This window comes from Colias philodice, chromosome 27 (assembly GCF_061535455.1).
Source record: "Colias philodice isolate Cphi_HAF_F1 chromosome 27, ilColPhil1 Martin Lab GWU primary, whole genome shotgun sequence".
Taxonomy (NCBI): domain Eukaryota; kingdom Metazoa; phylum Arthropoda; class Insecta; order Lepidoptera; family Pieridae; genus Colias; species Colias philodice.
Genome location: NC_143112.1, coordinates 6,523,084 through 6,542,869, shown reverse-complemented (window position 1 = coordinate 6,542,869; position 19,786 = coordinate 6,523,084). Strand labels below are relative to the sequence as shown.

Sequence of the window (19,786 nt, the reverse complement as noted above, 5' to 3'; positions counted from 1 at the left end):
CAGAGACCAATTATCAGTTTTAAATGACTTTCAAAAGACTTTAGATTTCTTATGCGCTGACTATGACCAATTGAAATGTGAATTTAAACACATTCAAGATACTACTTCGATTTTGAAAAAAGAGAATTCTGTATTGCAATCAAATGTAAGCGATTTATCAATGCGCATTAATTTATTAGAACAACATGCACGTGAGAATAATGTGGAGGTGAACGGACTGCCTGAAAATAAAGCCGAAAATTTAATTTCTGTAATGAAGCAGCTTTGCTCCATCGTTTCCTACCCAATTCAGGAATCCGACATTATAACATGTACACGCGTAAGAAAACTCGACGATTCTAATAAAAGACCGAGATCTATTATTTTTAAGCTCCGTAGTACACACGTTCGGGATGGAATAATATCAGCTGTTTCAAAGTTTAATAAAAACACACAAAACGATCGTATTAATTCTAGTTTGTTGGGTTATGGTGGAAATAAGACTCCTATCTATGTGTCGGAACATTTATCACCATATTATAAGTCCCTTCATGCTAAAACACGCCTCGTTGCAAAGGAAAAAGGTATAAAATTTGTCTGGGTAAGAAACGGGAGAATTTTGACCCGGAAGGATGAGCGATCTCAACCCATACAAATTAAGAACTTCGAATCTCTTAACAAAATATAGTATCATTGCCCTAGGAAAAAGTCCGATATTTAATATTTTACCATTCAATATATATTATCAAAATTTTCGAGGTATGAAAACTAAACTAGATGGTATAAGGTTAATGTCACTGCAAACCGAATACGACATAATTATTGGTACGGAAACTTGGTTGGATTGTTCAGTATTTGATAACGAGATTTTAAATGAAAATTATAATATATATAGAAGAGACCGGCAATCTACGGCATCTATAAAGACGAGAGGTGGTGGTGTTATTATAGCTATATCTAAACAAATTCAATCTGTTCGTATGCGTCACCTTGAAAGTATATATGAAGATTTATGGGTTTCATTGAAATGCATATCGGAGGGCAAAACTAGGGATATCTTACTATGTGCTGTTTACTTACCTCCTCCAGTGTGTTCATATGTATTAGATGGTATTTTGGAAAATATAAGTAATGCTATACAATCGCATCCATGTGAATCAATAGTTATAGGTGATTTTAATATGGGATTTATTGACTGGACGGTGGAATCAGATATGTATTTACGCCCGTGCAACTATGATACTTCATCTGGCTTGTCTCTAGTGGATTTCATGTCTCAAAATGATTTACTCCAATTTAATAATGTTAAAAATCATAACCAGCGAATTTTAGATTTAGTTTTTGGCCGAAATTGTCAGATTGAAGTATCAAAGGTTTCTGTTCCCTTAGCTAGATTAGACCCTCATCATCCGGCAATTAAAATTAATGTAGCATTATCGAAATCTAAATATTTAATAAACAAACCATATGCAAGTCGTAAATTTTTTAAATCTGATTATTGTTTGATTAACTCCAAGCTGTCAGAGATAAACTGGGAACAGGAATTGGTTTCGTGTAAAGATGTCAATGTTATGGTTTCAAAGTTTTATAGTTTGATAAATGATGTAATTAATCTTCACGTTCCCAGCCACAAAACAAAAAGCCGAAAATATCCTATTTGGTATAGAAAGGATCTTATAAAGCTAATCTCTGAAAAAGAAAAAATCCGTAAAAGGTTTAAAATCTATAAAAATCCTAGGGACAATCTAGAAGTCAGCATCCTGAGTAAAAGAATTAATAAATTAATTAAATCTCAATATAAGGATTATATAACTAGTATAGAAGCTTCAATACAGCATCATCCTAAAAAATTCTGGACGTTCATTAAAAGTCGTAGAGGTTGTTCGTCGACTTTTCCCGCAAGAATGAAATTAGGTAATTTGTCTTCCGATACTGGACCTGGCATTTCCGAGCTTTTTGCTTCTCATTTTAATTCAATATTTTCATGTAGTGACCAGCAGGTATTAACCGCGGATAATGATATATATTCACAATTCTCCATATACGATATCGAGGTAATTGAGAGCCATATTCTAAAATTGCTCCGTTCCCTCGATCCTAGTAAGGGCGCAGGACCAGATGGAATCCCGCCATTTTTTATTATTAAAACCAGCCATAATCTTTCCTTTCCGCTCAAAATCATATTTCAGAAATCCCTAGAGTCTTCGATTTTTCCAACCGCGTGGAAGACAGCAAATATCGTCCCTATTTACAAGAAAGGCGATAAAGATGATGTCAAAAATTACCGTCCGGTTTCTCTACTAAACACTTTCTCAAAAATTTTTGAACGCTTGGTACTATCCGCCGTTACTCCATACTTTAGCAACCTTATCAATGATTTTCAGCATGGATTTTGCAAAAATCGGTCGACAGTGTCAAATTTACTGCACTATTCAACATATATCACCGAATGCTTAGACAGAGGCTCTGAAACGGATGCCATATACACAGACTTCAGCAGTGCATTTGACAAAGTCGACCATACAACACTGTTGGTAAAATTGAAGAATTATGGCTTCCACGGAACTCTTATCCAATGGTTTCATTCTTATCTTCGCCATAGGGTTCAAAGGGTGACCATGGGTGGATTCAGGTCTCGTGAATATATTGCGACGTCAGGGGTTCCCCAAGGGTCACACCTAGGCCCGACTCTTTTCTTAATCTTTATCAACGACATTTCTAACTGCATTAGTTATAGTAATTGCTCAATCTTTGCCGATGACCTAAAACTTTATCGTAGTGTGAACAATTCTGATGACGCATATCTTCTGCAGCATGATATAAATGCTATTCAAGTCTGGTGTAAGAATAATAAAATGGAGATTAACGCTGACAAGTGCCTTCACATAAAATTTTCTAGAAAAAAGAATTCTTTTAAATCAGCTTACACAATTAATCATAAACCTGTTAAGGAAGTGTCAGTAGTTCGTGATCTAGGTATATTATTTGACAAAAAACTAAACTTTTCAAACCATATTGATCATATATGTTCTAAAGCTTGGCAGATGTTAGGTTTTATAAAACGGAATACAAAAGATTTCAGACAAGCAAGTACGATAATTTGCCTATTTAGTGCCCTAGTTCGTAGTCTATTAGAATATGCTAGTACGATTTGGAATCCGCATTATCAAATTCATATAGGCCGCATTGAACGCCTACAGAAAGCTTTCACAAAGTACTTAGCTTTTAAGGATCACCGTATTTCGTATAGGGCAGCTTATAAAGATAGACTGGATCACTTTAAATTAAACTCTTTGGAAAATCGCCGTCGTTTACTCGATTTATATACATTGCATAAAATTATTCATGGGAACCTTAGCTCTAACCTAATTATGTATTTGAATTTGTCAGTTCCACGCTCTATTCCACGTTACGGTGTTTCTAGTACTTTCTGCCCAAGTCTATCCCGTACTAATTTAAAAAAGAATAGTCCATTTAATAGGTTAATGAAAACGTACAATAGTGTTACCAATAAAAGAAATAGCTTACAACATAGTAATAACGTTGACATTGACATCTTTCACGATAATTTTTATAGTTTTAAAAATAAAATAGTAAATTTTATTCAGTGACTGTGTTGTATTTTTGATGTATTTGACATATTTTATTTTATGTGCTTTATGTGTTTTTATTAATTTGTATTTTATGTGTTTTAGCCATGTTTTAATTGAATTTTAGTCATATATTTTTTATTTCATGGACGTTTCAAATTTCAAAATTTTAATCATGTTATGTATTCTTGATAAATTTTTAATTATGTGATGAATTTTATGTTTTTTCGTCAATGGATGATAAATTTGATTATGTATTTTTAAACTTTTAAAACTGAAAAATTTTAAGACATTTTTTTTATAATTGTTGTATACGCCTGCTTTATGGCCAATTCAGTTTATGAAATAATTATTAATGTATTTCTGTATATTGTATTAATTGAGTCATTATTGGTGTGTCTAATAAATAAATAAATAAATAAATAAATGTATGAAAGTCGGAAACGGGAGCCCGGAGCCACTCGAACGGGGCACCGATCGATTCGCCGGCTCGAACAGAGCACGTGTGCCAAATTTGAGACGTAAGGATTCATAAACGGCGATTTTGGCAAAGTACGGCGGCCATCTTGTTTTCGCGAAAATCCCCATTTTTCCACCCCCCCTGGTAATCGCCACCAGTTCTGAGCATTTTTTGTTCCGACACCCCCCCTCCAGGTGTCACCGTTTTTGCGCACCTCCAGGGGTCCACTCTCTTGTCCAGGGTGTTGGAGATGTCAATATTTTTCCTCTGGTCGCTCGGCGCACCTCTACACGATCACGTCGTTATCCCCCCCACTTTCCGCATAGTTTCCGAGAAAAGCGATGTCAGTGAGTGAGTGAGTGGTAGTGTAGCTTTATATATTATAATAATAGATAAGTTTGTTTTACGTAGTATTGAGTAAGTTATAAAGTTATTTGTGGTTTTTTTTATAGAATATGCCTAAAATAATTAATAAAAAAATATATAATATGCATCATATGGCCAGGCAATATTACCTCTAACATTTAACTACAGAACCCTAAAAAACGAAACCACTTTATAAAATACGTGACTATTTTATAAGCAGAGATGTTCCAAATATGTAGTTATAAGTTGAATGTTTATAAATTTAATTAAGCATGAATTGGAACTTGGTATTATTTACCAAGTTTCTATTATGAAGGTAAATATTATTTTAAACAACATAGTGAATAGTGATGTTAACTTGCTACAAATATAGCATTAAAAGTTATATTTAATGATATCTTTCTTCTTAATATCTATAAATCTCGTGTCACAATGTTTGTCCTCAATGGACTCCTAAACCACTTAACCGATTATAATAAAATTCGCACACCATGTGCATTTCGATCCAACTTGAGAGATAGAATAGTTTAAACATATAGGAACCACGGGCAAAGCCGGGGCGGACCGCTAGTAAAATTATAAATTTAATAGTTATTTCAAAATAAACTTAAAATAATTTGGAAAATCCAAAAGTGCACGCCTCATAATTTTTTTTGTAATAAATATTTATTAATTATTATTTTTGTTTATTTAATAACAATTAAACCACATCGAATCAGACCCTGAAAAATGAAAGGGTTCTATTCCTGAGCATACTCAAGCGTAAGAGAAAAAAAAAGACTCGTTTAGTAAAGTATTTCGGTCGCTATCGTGTTAACAAGAAAAAGGATCCGCACATACAGACACACGGACGTCCAAGACAGAACTTTTTTAAACTGTTTTTTAACTAGTTTAAATAACAAAAATGACATCAAAAATATCATGAACGTTAAAAATAGTGTTTTTTCTTAATATGTGTGTGTATGTATTATCTTACAAGTGCAATGTATGATACATAAAGACATTTTAAGTTTGAAAAATCAGATGTTTTGCGCGAAGTGACAGTAGTACCCACCTCAACGCTTCGCTTATGAGGCGTGCAATAATGTTATGAGTAACGTTTTGACTAGCTTTTTCTTATCTTATAATATGTAAACAATATTTATATGATTTCATTGCTTATCAGTTAAGTTTTGTTTTTGGATAAACCAAAAATTACGAATTTAATTATATACCTAAAGAGGAATGAGGAAAAAGCATATTTATGCCCAATTACAGGTTGTATTGCTTATGTATTTTGGCACAAATTTAGGTAACTTTTAGAAACGGTAAAGATTTGTATAACTACAAACAAAAGATTGAACCCGGTGGTGGACTGACATGAGCTGTAAGCTTCTAATTCAAATTTATTCTGTAAAATACTTATTGATAACTTAGTTTGGTATAATATCTTAAATGGAGAAATACAATGGTAAATGCATATACGTCTTAAATTCTACAGACCACTTTGAAATATGCAAACCAGAGAGGAAAAAGTTTATTTTATCAATAAGTTAATCCATTTTTGAAGTGAAAACTTCTTTAGCAGCGTTGAGCACTTTTTCTGTAATGGGTATAAAATCTTAAAATCGCGTCAGGACACGTGACCTGATCGAAAAAGCGTAAGACGGATACCATTCCAAAATATCAAACATGCTGAACGTTAATAATCAAGTCTTCACTTCTGCTGGCACTCCCGGAGTGCAACCCGTCTTTTTTTTATTTAAAAACACCTGTGTATATAGCATTTTCACTCCTGAATATAACCACTATGGACATAGAATTAAAAGTACTAAATATATACTATAGGCAGCCACAGATTATAGAGATTAACAAAAGCTTACCTGTGGTACTTGTGTAGACTTGCCGCATCCCGTTTCTCCAATCAAGACCAGCGTTTGATATCTCTCCATCAAATACAATATATGATTTCTGTACTGGAACACTGGTAACTTTTGTCGTTGAGCCTCCAATGGTAAGTGATGGTAACGATTGTACACAACATTAGTTTTGGAATCGTTGTCTATGCTTAATGCGGAGTCAATGTTTGGATTGACTAGTGTTTCTATCTCTCCGTTTTTGTTCCTCACTGGGTATAGATTGTCATCGCCTGGATAAAAATGGATAAAATTGACTTTACAGTTTACACAATCCTTTAAATCTTCAGATATTATACACTTTTATTTGAATAAGGTGGCCAGATTTGGTGATTGGAGTTTATTTCCCCTTGACCCTACAATGATGACCGCCTCCTTGGTATAGTGGTTGACACGTGAGCGTAGAACCGCGGGGTCATGGTTTCGATTCCCGGTAGAGGCTTATAAAAAAAATGTCTCGGTCTGGCAGGACTCAGAAGGCTGACCTACTTGTCCCTAAAGAAAATCGATCAGTAAAACTGATGTATAATGCATCTGCGCCTTACCCCACTTGGGGACATGGGACTTCACTTTCACACTACAATGATAAGCCAAAGCGATCGAAAATGCGATACTAATTCTTGCAAAACGGGACTACATCCAGTATTACGATTTGCCGTTATATTTCAAGCTTATATGACTATTTTAACTATGATGGTATATTGTTATTATGATTTGTGTTTACAATCCATTATTATTAAGATTCTTAGATTATTATTACTTACTCGGCTTTTGAAATATCGGCTTACGTGAAATCATATTACACTATACACAATTACACTTTAACATTTACACTAAACAATTTTTATAGGACACTTATTTATATTTTATTTGTTTATATTTTATTTGAATTATTATGTTTATGATCTTGTACGAATTTGAGGTTATGAACTATCATAATTCATTTATTTGACAGACGTCAAAGGTAACAAATATTTTGAATATAGCCATTTTTGCGTTCCGCTTTACGTTATCATACAGTGCACAAAAAAAGGCGGCAAATTAGCATAATTCACCGCCATTTTTTTTCACTGCGAATTCAACTTTTTTTTTAAGAGAATGGTTTTTTAAAGTGCCTCCGGACTATGAAGAGCTCGATGAAGAGTAATTTTGGAAGAGTAGCTATCATAGATTATGCATATTATGTAGATTCAAAGATGAAAAAAATATATTTAATAGACCAAATAACTCAGAAGTTAATAAAGTTTTGTTTGTAATTTTTATTTTCTACAGTATTTTATCCCTTTTTCTTGTTTTATAGCAAATCATGATTCCACCGAGCGAGGACAGGTTTTTTAACATACTCTGTGGATTGAATCTTTACTTTAATAGTAATCTGTGCTATTATTAATGTACCCTCGTTAGAGCGTTTTCACATTATCCGATCCGATATCGGATATCGGACGCCGATAGCCGATGTCCGATATCGGATACAATTTTCCCTTTCACATTGTCCGATAAAATCCTTCCGATATTATCATGAGTGCTGCCAGAAATTTTTAGAGAAAACTAAACTAAGTTGCCAGTTGATAAAAAAAGGTATAATTAAAAAAAAATCAAATGATAGATCATATCCATCATATCATAAAATTAAAACCTTAAATTGTTGTCATCACCATAATTAAATAATTCTTATTCTTTTAATAATATTAACAATAACAAGTATCCTACTTTTAAGAAATAGCTCTGTATAATTGGCGCATGCTGTGTTAACCTCTAATTATTTGTTACTTTATCGCAAGAACTATATGTTATGTAAAATTTATATTTAAGAATCATTGTAAACAAATGTTGGTTGACCAAATAAATAAAATAAAATAAAATATGTATTTTTAACAAGACGTACCTAGTCATTTAGTCATTTTTTCACTGTATACATTTATAAAAGTTCATGTAGTACCTATGATAAATTTATTAAGTGATACAATCTTTGTTCAAATTTTCTATTCTTTTTCTTATTACACTGTAAATAATATTGTCACCCGTTCAAATATATATTTTATAATATGATTGTTGTAATTTCCTGTAATTAAAGATACATAAATTATTTTACCGTCGCAATTATTTTAGAACTAAGAGTTTTCAAATATTCTTTGTTGTTAATTCAAAATAAAAACAAAATCGGTGTGAAATCTCCTCCTTTTTTTGAAGTCGGTTAAAAACAAAGCACTCAATGACAACAATACAATAAATAGCACAACCACAGAGCACAACCAACATCCGAGTAGGAGGAGGAGCGAGGCAGAATGAGTTAAAATAAAGATGATAGACACTAATATTTTCGAAGATAGATATTTGAATTTAAGAACGCAATATATTTTTGTTTACTTCAGTTCAGCCAATTGCCGTATATTTTTATACGGTAATTAAAATAGCTGCCGTATAAATCGTATTTTTAATGCCTATAAATACTTAAATGTGTGTTTTCTTAATAAAAAAAGGTTTCTTTTAATAGAAAGGATTTTAGGTTAAAGCAAAGATTTTTTTTAAAGATTTAGCGTCCTATAAGACTGAAAATACACAAACTAGTGCTTTTTTGCTGTTGGTATACTGCCTTTTCGAAAATTGAGTTGGCAACACTGAACATTATCGTCCGATAGCTCACGGGCATATCGGTGTCGGCTCCGATATCCGATATCGGATCGGACAATGTGAAAGACAGATACATATTTCATACATTTTACTTCCCTCCGATATCGGATATCGGCTATCGGCTTCCGATATCCGATATCGGATCGGATAATGTGAAAACGCTCTTAGGTTACCTACGTCCACAGATTAGGTATTAGTACGAGTAGGTACGTCTCTCGTCTCTCATGCATGCATATTCTATCTTCATAAACAAAATCAAATATTTATTTATTCAATTGGACTACTTCTAGAAGCACTTTTGAATATGTCACTATTAACTTCAAAGAGGATAATATAATCACCTCCAGGCTCTCCTATCTAATCCCTTTCGATCCAGATCTTGTCACCCCTTGATTTTGAGAATCCGTGTGGCTCTTTTAAATTGCCTCAATAAGGGTCTCCACGTTCAAATCTCTTATATACCAGGTCATGTTGGTATAGGGGGTAACGAGATGGCTGACTCTTTGGCTAAGTCTGCTACGCAAGTGGGTTGCAATACTCACTTTAGTAATTACAGTCAAGACCTTGTTCCACTATCAAAATCACGTTTAGATAGGAAGTGGTTGAATCTTTGGCAAGAATCCAGCCGCACAAAAGGTAAATTTTATTGGGACATTCAGCCTACTATTCCACACAAACCATGGTTTTTCCGCTTTCGTAAATTCGACAAACCAGTAACATCCACTATCTGTCGGCTCCGCTTCGCCCATGCGTGTACTCCTGTCCATCTGGCGAAAATCAGAGTACGAGATCACTCTATTTGTGAGTGTGGATTGGACGAAGGAACTACTGACCACCTGTTCTTTGAATGTACCAAGCTTCGTTCTTCATTAATGGATGTCCTCCCTCCTGAAATCCCTCGTCCCACAAATTTTAAATGTCTGTTGTCCTTAGTGCCTTCCAAATTTGTTGAAATTCTATCTAAATTTATTTCCTATAATAAACTAAAATATTAACCCCTTATTATATTTATAAATCATATTAGTGTTTCCTGTTGTCTGTAATATATATAACCTGTATTGTCTTATGTGTTTGTTCTAGCCGCTCCAAGTTGATAAAAATTTCTGCATTTTCCCACTCAGTACCAAATGTTAAATGTCAAATCTGCACAAGTCTAACTGACTGAAATTTGAGTCCTGTTTCTCCCATATATACTGGACATTGGCGAAGTCCCTTTTTATTGGGTGGAGCCATTATTTAAGAGAAGAAGAAGAAGTAATATAATCACTACGTGATTAACTAATCCAAACTGTTACTGCGCGAGGTTATTGCCGTTATCCTAGTTGCGATTTGACATTGATTTGCCTAGTAAGTAATGCATATTATTTTTTGGCAAAGTATCGGGTGGTAGGTACCTTAGATCGTTACATAATGATCTGGGTGGGCATTATGTAACGCGTTTATCTTTTTAAAGATTAAATTTATTATAATATGTACCTACCTATTACTATTCAGTGAAATCGGCACCAGAACTGCTTGTTTTGCTATGTGAAAAACCAATATATCCATCATAATGAAGGTAAAAAATTTTGTTAATTATTCTCACTATAAATTATCTTATCTCTGACAATTTTCGAATGAAGTTTACACTTTAGTTTAGTATTTCACGGTTTGCACATATTTTTATGTAGATAAAAGGAAAGAATGAATAAGTAGGTACCTAATGAAAAAAATGAAAAAAATAAAATCATAATTTAATTGCCTTTATGCAGATTTTCATCTACCTAAATGAGATCTGCAACAACTTGTAATATTTAAAATTATTCGTATTCACCATTGTATTCACCGTATTCAATGTTCATTTCAAATTTCATAATAAAAAGTAAAACAACTAAAACCCAACTACGACAAAAAACGACGCTGAAAAAGTATAAAACAAGATTTTCAGAATTCCACTATGTAGAGATTTCATGTTTGGAAAGGCGTAGTCACACGTTACATATATCTACCGTAGCACTTTGACAACGTGTGACTACGCCTTTCCAAACATGAAAATTTATCTCTACATAGTGGAATTCTGAAAATCTTGTTTTATACTTTTTCAGCGTCGTTTTTTGTCGTAGTTGGGTTTTAGTTGTTTTACTTTTTATTATTTGTACTATTTTGGTGTTAAAGTGTATTTTTGGCGCATAATATTGACAAAAGTTAAATTGATGAACTAATAAAGAAGCTATGAACGAAAAGATGTGAATTATATGCAATCAGCCCATGAATACAGGTAAAGTCACAAGCAAATGCTAGTAATATATATATATTCAAAATGTGCGAGTAAAAAGCTTTCAAATGATACCAAACACGGCATATTTATCTTAACTTTATTTTTTTACTCTGTATGTTTTGTCCGCTAGAGGGCGCCACATTAGATTTTGTGAAACCCCATATAGCCTATAACCAGCGGACAATTAAGACGCTTCTAATGATATGTCATTTGTCGAATTCTGATAAGTAGTTTAGAAGTTACGAGGGAACAGATGAACATACATACATACATACATACATACATACATACATACATACATACATACATAGCCTGTCAAAATCATAACCCTCCTTTTGCTTTGCCGTAGTCGGGTAAAAATAACGTTTGTTACTTGACGTTACCTGCGTTTTAGAGACAAACAAATATTAATAAATATGAAATGAATATTCAAATAGTTAATCACGAGTTAGGAACATAAGAGTCTGAGAAACAACATAATCACCCATTGAATTTCATACATTCGTAAAGAACTACTGACAGCTTAAGGTTGTGATAATTTCTACCTATTTATTTTTATCTTTTATACACCGTGATTTTGTTTATCCTGTTATAATTTATAAATATGAATTTTTCATTCATTATTCAATATTTGTCACACTAGGCAAAAAATCAATAACCACGGGGTACTTAATTTCTAATCTTGCCTGCAACATCGCTCGGAGCGCGTGACCAATAGGAAACGAAGAGATAGGTCCCGAACGGAATGAAATGGCAAGAGTCGGAGGTGCGCAGGCGCATGTTGCAGTTAAAATGTATACATGTAGATGTTTCTGAAAAAATCATTTTAAATTTATTTTTAAGAATATATTAATTTTAAAACTTTGCTCAAATTAATCAGTATCATCGCGAGTGTAGGTACGTATAAAGAAAATTAACATTGTAAACAAAATCATGGTGTATAAAATTCTCGTGTCACGATTTTAGTTATTAATTATTATACTCCCCCAAAATAATCCGATTCCCGTAAAATTTTGTGTGCCTATTGGCACAGATTAGATTACTATTGGGTAGATCTGAGAATCGGTTCTAACCAAAATAACGTCTATTTTTCATGCCGCTAAGTGATATAAAGATTGTTTGCTGGGACAGATAGTGTATAGCTGAAACGAAACACATTTAAATAATGAACCAAAATTTTTATTCGCAGTATTATTCATACTAAGTAAATTTTTTGTATTTATTTTATATTATTAACCGAATAAAACTTGTCTATTCACATTGCTGCCAGGATAAACATTTCGATATCCCGCATATGGAGAATTATATCGATTATTTCTAATTGCTTGTTGCAAGTACTGTTGATTAGTGATTAAAGGAGTCATTCCAAGTGTTCTACTATTCACTGATCTATTCAAAACATCAGCTATGGGTGCATTTATAACATTAGCTTCAAGTTTAGTTGTGTTGCTTCCATTACTCATTGCTTCCTCTATATTATTAACTGCTAATTTAGTTGCATTCAACATTCCCTCTGCACCTAATTTAGACGACAATTTCAATATATTTTGAACTTCATCTGTGATAACTGCATCAACTGAATCTTTGCCATCACCTAAAACTTTTGCTTTTACTAAAGCGCCGTTGGTTGTTACTAATTTAGTAATTTCGTGCTTTTCTAGATCTTTCAAGTCCTGCGATGATTCTGTCATGTTAGCCACAGCAAGTAATTCTTGATATAATTGAGCTGGATTGTTTCTTAGGAATGGTCTCGTCTGTAACAAGTTCTGGAGATTGTACATATAGGTCTGGTACGGTAGGATGTATTTGACGTAATATACAGGGTTATATTGTAATGCCTTTGGGCGCTGCAATGTAAACGTCAGTTCAATCATGCCATTTTTATTAGGTGCTATGTTTAATTTAGGCCCATTCGTCATACTGGTCAAGCGATACAAATCTTGTAATGCAACTGTGTTATTGACGTTTTGTAACAAATTATTAACTCCCGGAGCCGTGTTGTATGAAATTCCTTGATTTATTTGCGGATTTAGTAGCATGTTTCTTTGGTTTGGTAAATAACCGAATTGATTGGTTACAGGGGGCTTCAAATGGAGCGGATTCTGATAGTTATTGTTATAGTTCTGTAATATATATTTAGATTGTGGAGAGTTTAAATAAGCATATAGTGGGTTCTGAGTATAGATCGATCCCAATTGAGGATTATTCTGTTGCAAATGTAGGTAGGCATTTAGAGGATTGTTTCCGTTTTGAAACGCATTTTGTGGCGGTTGCAGAACATTGTAACTAGGAACTTGATTTGGTACATTATTAATCACGTTTCTATTTATCACGTTGGATACTCCGTGCTGGTAGCCTTGCATTGGAATACTATTGTCTCCAGTATGGCTGTTCATTATAGTTGAACCAGTACTAGGCATGGTTTGTTTTAATATCAGATTTTCAGCTGATATGGTGGGTGTTCCAGTAATATTTTGGGTCATTTGTATACTACCGATATGTCCAGGCGGTGGCATAGAACCTGCACCATACATTATATGAAGCGAAGCATTTGTTACCGGTGCCGTGTGAGCAGAATTAATAGCCGTTGGAATGGAATCTTGGTTAACAGTATACCCTGAAGGTTTATCCAAGATTGTATAAATTTCTAGTACTGAATTTTTTGCACCCTGCGTTTGACCGTTCGGTAATCCATTATTTAGATTTGTATTAGCAAGCACTTGTTCATTACTATTATTATTACCGTTAACATTGATAGATGTAGAATTAGGTCTATAGTTTTGTAGTATAGTCATAATGTCTAAATTTTGCGGATAAGTTCCCAATAAAGATAAAATGTATTTATTTAACTCTTCGTTCGTTTGTGGATTCTGAACAATTCCTCCGATTACATTTTGTTGTGGTGGCCCTGGTGGGATTGAAATTTGTGGTGGAGTAATGTCATTGTTAGAGAATTTGCATTTGCCAGATTCTGCACAATACGCGTTCATTTGCATATACGCGGCGTTTATTGCATTCAGAATAGCTCTTAAAAGTGTTTGGCAATCCCCGTTTCTAAATTCAGGAACTTGATATTCTAAAGATAATTTACCCGTTAATATATTTCGTGGATTACTTTCGTCCATTTGAGATACTCGTAATACTTCTTTCCTTGGTCGACTGTTACTATTAATTATAATATATGAATCTTCCACAATTGTATCATTTATTTGTCGTATAAATGTTCCAAGGGTGTCTTTAAGTATATCAACATCAACTTTTTTATTATCAGCCGGAAGTAAGTAATCCCTGACAAAAACTAAAGTTCTTATTATTAAATCTTTGGAAGGACATTTATGGTTTTCTTTTGGGTCTGCGTCTTTTTGGTTCTGGGCCTAGAAATATTTTAAAAATTAATATATGTTACTGATTTTAAATGCATAAAACTTATGGTACATACCTGAATATCAGATCGATTAATTTCTGCTTCGTTTGGAATCGGTGTTCTTGTTTTTGTCTGTAAAAGTATTGTTAAAAAGACGTGTAAGATATTAAAGTGTGAGGGTGAAGAGATTGAACAATATTATTAATATTTATTTTGGCAATGTCAGAAGCGCGTCCTGCCCATACAGATAGACATTTTTTTAATTGGTTCATCTAGATAATCTTTTACGTAATTTACTTAAAAGACTGAATTCCTACTAAATTGAACAAGCTAACAATTTTATATTTAACAGTTATTTTATTTAGAAAAGAACTTCAGTTCACAGTTTCTCTCGTTATGTAGGTACATATCCATGTTCAATTTTAGACCTTAGTTATAGACCATATCCATAATCTATTTCTATGCTACATTTCATACATTCTTGTTCAAGGGTCATTAATTCATCGATATCCATCCACACTTGTTAATATATAGTAAAACTAGCTTTCCGCCCTCAGCTTCGCCCGCGTTTTCAAAGAAAAACCCGCATAGTTCCTGTTCCCGTGGGATTTCCGGGATAAAACCTATCCTATGTGTTAATCCAAGTTACCCTCTATATGTGTGCTAAATTTCGTTGTAATCGGTTCAGTAATATTTGCGTGAAGGGTCACAAACACCCTCTATATGTGTGCTAAATTTCGTTGTAATCGGTTCAGTAGTATTTGGGTGAAGGGTAACAAACACACATCCTCACAAACTTTCGCATTTATAATATTAGTAGGATAGTAGGAAGTAGGATATGATATAATTACCTCTTCATTTAAATAAGCTGGTGCGATGCCAATCAGAAACACAAACCACGCTAAGTTCATGGTGTTATCGAGAACTTCAGCCAAAAGCGAGGAGCAAATGAGCGCATTGTTAAAATATCAGCGTGAAATCATCTCCCGATAATTGCTACAATGTGATTATTGTAATTGGAAATTGTGATTACACGATTATTTTTGAGCAAGTGCGTCATAAGATTTTGTCCACGTTTTAAGTATTGCACGTACTTAGCCTATTTTATGGTAATTGCAGGGTTCTGGATAGTATTATAGGAATTAAAATTGAAATGTGCTCCCGATTGTGGAATATATAACTAATTGCATACTTCAACGAACGAGCCTTATTACTTAGGTACAAATGAGACTTTTTCGAATCTAACTAGCGCACTTGAAAACCTTTCAGAATACTGTAAATTCCTGCTAGACACCGATAAGCTAGGAGATTATTGAAGATATAGCAATGAGTATTCATAGTAGTGTACATTAAATGAGATTTCTGAAATAGAAAATATATTAATTTGATTTGTATTCAATTACAATTTCATACTTACCTGATGCTTACTCTGTTGTAAGGATGAATAAAATACATTTTGAAATACAAAAAATTTAATGCAAAATATCTTAAGGTCAAGTATTACTACAGGGACACTTTATACTTCTGTAATGCCGTTTTAATACCCAGATCAATTTGGCTTTGCACTTTTGTTGAACAAATTTTCAAACTTTGAGCTGTTATTTTCAACATTCCTTGTTCAATTAATTCCTTGATTATCGTTCTTATTCGTATTTGCGACACGTTTCTCCTTCGAAGCGCGATTAGGATATCATACACATTCTTTATAAGCTTATCTGTTGCTGTTTTTATGGAAAGTCGGAAAGCGTCACTTGTTATAATTTCCTCATCTATATTATCATTATTATTTGGCTGTATTTTATCGAAAATTGTTTCAAGGAAACTATTATATTGGCCGCTCAGAAGGTCACGGGTGATTTGAGTAATCAATTCCCTAGTCACTGGTTTGTACGTCATACTCAATATTTGAGCTATAATCAACTTCAATTTGTTTAGCTTCGTTTTATCTAAATGCTGATTTTGGAAATCTCTGTTAAATTGACTTAAAGTTTCTTCAATAATAAGACTCAAGTGCGATCTTCTGTATTCATCCGTAGTATCCTCATCATCGTCCTCTTGTAAAAGGTTTAGATCATTTAAAATCTCATCGCTATCATCAATATTTGGTTTCTCATGATCAAAGTGTTCGTTGTGGTTTTGGAATATCACGTAAATTAAGAATGGTTTAGCTTTATTGTATTTGATATATTCATCAATAGGTTTATTAGATAAAATTGGTGGTAAATTATCTATGTGAGATATGTCATCTATTACGTAATTAATCAATTTTTTAAGTGTTATTACGTCTGTTTCATATAAACCATACCTGGAATTATTTCTGTTTCTTGGTCGATGTTTCATTAAATCAATTCTGTGTATATTGTTATTCATTGTTAGATGAAGCTTGGGTTTGCCTTCATTACTTTGAGTGTTAATAAAAAAATTATGTGCGTGTGTACCTAACGATATTGGTACTTCGGCACTAGCCAAATCTCCTATTTGTGGTTCAAGTGAATTTTCATAATTCTGATAGTTCTTTTCATTTGTCACTTCTTCTAAAATTTTGTGTTCAGCTACTTTTGTGTATTCAGGTTTAATCGTAATAGGTATAATGTGACCCTGAAGTATTTTATTTTCTACTCTCTTAGCGTCGTTATCTTCTTGTTCAGTCAATGGTTTTCCTTTAATGTTAAAAGCAGAATCATTTAGTACATTTATCCAGCGATCTAGTTCGTCCTTAATATTCATTTTCGCTGTTTCTAGCTTTTTTGGATCATCTCTCTGAATTGTTTGCAAAATTTCATTATATATGTCTTTTGGCATCTCAATCGATCCTTCTTTATCTGTTTCACTGCTTTCAATATCGACTTGCGTCTTGTGATTTAGGACTCTATTAATTATATCTTCAACATCAATGTCATTCTCAACTATTTGATGGTGATTTACATCAATATCATACTTTTGCTGAAATATAAAAATAATAGTTGGGTTCATGAAATTTGTTCATAGTAACATATATGTTTTATGTTTATTATTTTTTAATATAAAAATAGATAAAGTGAATTATTAATCAACTTACTTGAGCTAGATGACCTTTTGATTTGTTATTTCTTGCTACGATAGCCTTAATGTCGTGAAGAATATCATCATGTGCACTATTATTCGCATATTTATTTAAAGCTTTTAAAAGCTGGATAATATTTTCATTATCGCCTGTTTCAAAGTTCCCTTTAACCATAGAATTTTGAAGAATTTTATAATAAATACCTGGCGTCACACCATACTTCGTAAATAACTCAAGAACATCCTTGTAAATGGTATTTATGTTGTTAATTGATTCTGTTTCTTTTGGAACATTATCGATAATTACTTCTTTAGGACTACTTCCGTTGTCATCGTCATCATAATATAATATTAGTTTTCCCTTACGGAGCTTTTTACTGGCTCCATCCAAGTGAGGCATATTGTAATCTTGAAGTATTTTGAGCAAGGCTTCTCCACTAAGGTCAGTTTCATGTTTTGCTGCGTACTCATCATAATTTGCAACATTTTGTGACTCGCCACTACCGCTTAAATGAATGCCTTTGTATGGTGTTACATATGCTTTTTCATCGCTGTTACCACTCGTTTCTGTGCCATGTGTAACTTGCATATAAGGTGTATTATGAGATTGAATGTGTGCTTCTGCGCTTAATCCATTTCTATGTATATTCTGTGCATGATGTGATGCTTTATAAGGTATAACATATGCTTTTTCGCTTGAACCATTGCCGTGTTCTTCAGTGCTATATTGTATACTTTTAACCCCGTCTTCAGTCGGTATTCTAATGATGTCTAGTAATTTGGATGTTTGTGTACGCGGTGCGGAGTGAGGGCGGGTAAATATACGGGATATCACCCGTCTCGCTCTTTTTGTTTCTGCACTTGTCGACGCATTTTCTGCACTGGTGTTCTATAAAGAAATGTTTCGTGTTATAAGAATACGTTAATTTAATATAATGAATTGTAAATGTAATGTATAATAGGACATGTGAATAATTGCCCTTGCCTATAAATTATTAATATACTTCAGTAACTATTGTATATATATTTTTGCAAGATTTACAAACAAACGGCTAAAACTATTGGTAACTACTTAGGTACGTTACTTACTAAAATAAAATTTTCGTTAGGTACTTCAAAATTAAAAACTATATCCAATAGACTGTGATTGGCCTTATTATTTATTATTTTTATTTATAAACATTTAAAAATTCATTTACAATCGGTTCAGCTGTTTTGTTCAGCACCAGAGATATTGTTTAAAAAATGCTGTATGAAATTTGCAGAGAAAAAGATGTACAATGCATCTGGCTAAAGCTCTACTGAGTTATACGTAATTTATTACATTTTAAAATCACTTTAGCCAAACTAGAGCATTATTCACTGGTATAAAATTATGTAATTTAAAAAATTAATTCCTAACAATAATACTTTAACGTAATTAAAACTAGATGGCGCTGTAACAAAAAATCATTAACGTTAATATTTTAAGTCTACTAAAGTGGTACCTAGTTATTATAAATTATTATCTGTGATTATTCGTAGGCAGTTCTTTTTTAAAAACTTACCTGAATTTCAGCAAAGCAAGCAGCCGCGTACACAACTAAGAAAAATATAAACACCTTCATCGTGACTGGCACAGATTATCTACATATTACAATTTATACAGCAATAAATTGACTGTGAAGAATTATAACAAGCTATCGATATGGTTCATAATCCTGAATTGTAATAGCGTGTAATTATATTATAATATGCTTTTATTTTGTTGTGCGCATTATTGTTATATTGTGTGGTTACCTACACAATATAATATGGGTTTTAAATTGTGTGCATAATTTTATTTTAATATGAAATAAAGTCTATGTTCTTGGGGTTAGGAGGTGAATATTGCATTGTTTTATGTATAATGCTACAAGTAATTAGCTCAATATGATTTTGTTTAATTATTTTTGCCTAAACGAATAATTCTGCAAATGAACACTACTGTCTACTGCCAAATATCCCTGTGATTCTAAATTATGATAAACACACTTATTAAAATGCTGCAATGTGGCTGCAATAAATGTATAAATTATAAAAAAAAACTTATAAGATAAAACTTCTGCCTGCCTGGCGAATAAATAAAAAGAACCGGCCAAGTACGAGTCGGACTCGGACACAGGGTTCCGAACAAGCCTATTTTATTAATTCAATGTCTATTCAGAAAAAAAGTCTTGTCTT

General features: G+C 32.9%; 4 protein-coding genes across 4 annotated transcripts in view; all 4 read right to left on the bottom strand.

Moving 5' to 3' along the window:
* The window catches only part of LOC149476679 (putative ATP-dependent RNA helicase DHX35), a 59,596-nt gene extending 52,379 nt beyond the window's left edge, over positions 1-7,217 (bottom strand). The window contains exons 1-2 of the mRNA XM_089711901.1: positions 7,055-7,217; positions 6,258-6,523 (exon numbers count right to left, since the gene is read on the bottom strand). Of these exons, the coding sequence (XP_089568027.1) occupies positions 6,258-6,523; positions 7,055-7,088 (300 nt within the window). The 5' untranslated portion in view covers positions 7,089-7,217. The remainder of the gene's footprint in view (positions 1-6,257; positions 6,524-7,054) is intronic.
* Positions 1-19,786, bottom strand: part of LOC149476674 (uncharacterized) — a 110,986-nt gene that overhangs the window by 57,259 nt on the left and 33,941 nt on the right. The gene's annotated exons all lie outside the window — the stretch shown is intronic.
* On the bottom strand, positions 12,411-15,453 carry LOC149476678 (uncharacterized). Its single transcript, XM_089711728.1, has 3 exons — positions 15,394-15,453; positions 14,618-14,674; positions 12,411-14,552 (listed from the first exon to the last, which is right to left on the bottom strand). Exons 1-3 carry the CDS (start codon positions 15,451-15,453, stop codon positions 12,411-12,413), a joined length of 2,259 nt encoding a protein of 752 aa, XP_089567854.1.
* On the bottom strand, positions 16,046-19,227 carry LOC149476677 (uncharacterized). Its single transcript, XM_089711688.1, has 3 exons — positions 19,132-19,227; positions 17,601-18,473; positions 16,046-17,485 (listed from the first exon to the last, which is right to left on the bottom strand). The coding sequence occupies exons 1-3, from the start codon at positions 19,189-19,191 to the stop codon at positions 16,046-16,048; spliced, it is 2,373 nt and encodes a 790-aa protein (XP_089567814.1). The 5' UTR covers positions 19,192-19,227.

Coding starts and splice junctions, on each gene's coding strand:
- LOC149476678 (XM_089711728.1), bottom strand. CDS start 15,453: ATGAACTTAGCGTGGTTTGTGTTTCTGATTGGCATCGCACCAGCTTAT. Junction 14,675..15,393: donor CAGCTTATTTAAATGAAGAG/GTAATTATATCA, acceptor ATACTTTTACAG/ACAAAAACAAGAACACCGAT. Junction 14,553..14,617: donor TTAATCGATCTGATATTCAG/GTATGTACCATA, acceptor AAATATTTCTAG/GCCCAGAACCAAAAAGACGC.
- LOC149476677 (XM_089711688.1), bottom strand. CDS start 19,191: ATGAAGGTGTTTATATTTTTCTTAGTTGTGTACGCGGCTGCTTGCTTT. Junction 18,474..19,131: donor CTTGCTTTGCTGAAATTCAG/GTAAGTTTTTAA, acceptor ATTTCTTTATAG/AACACCAGTGCAGAAAATGC. Junction 17,486..17,600: donor CAAAAGGTCATCTAGCTCAA/GTAAGTTGATTA, acceptor TTTATATTTCAG/CAAAAGTATGATATTGATGT.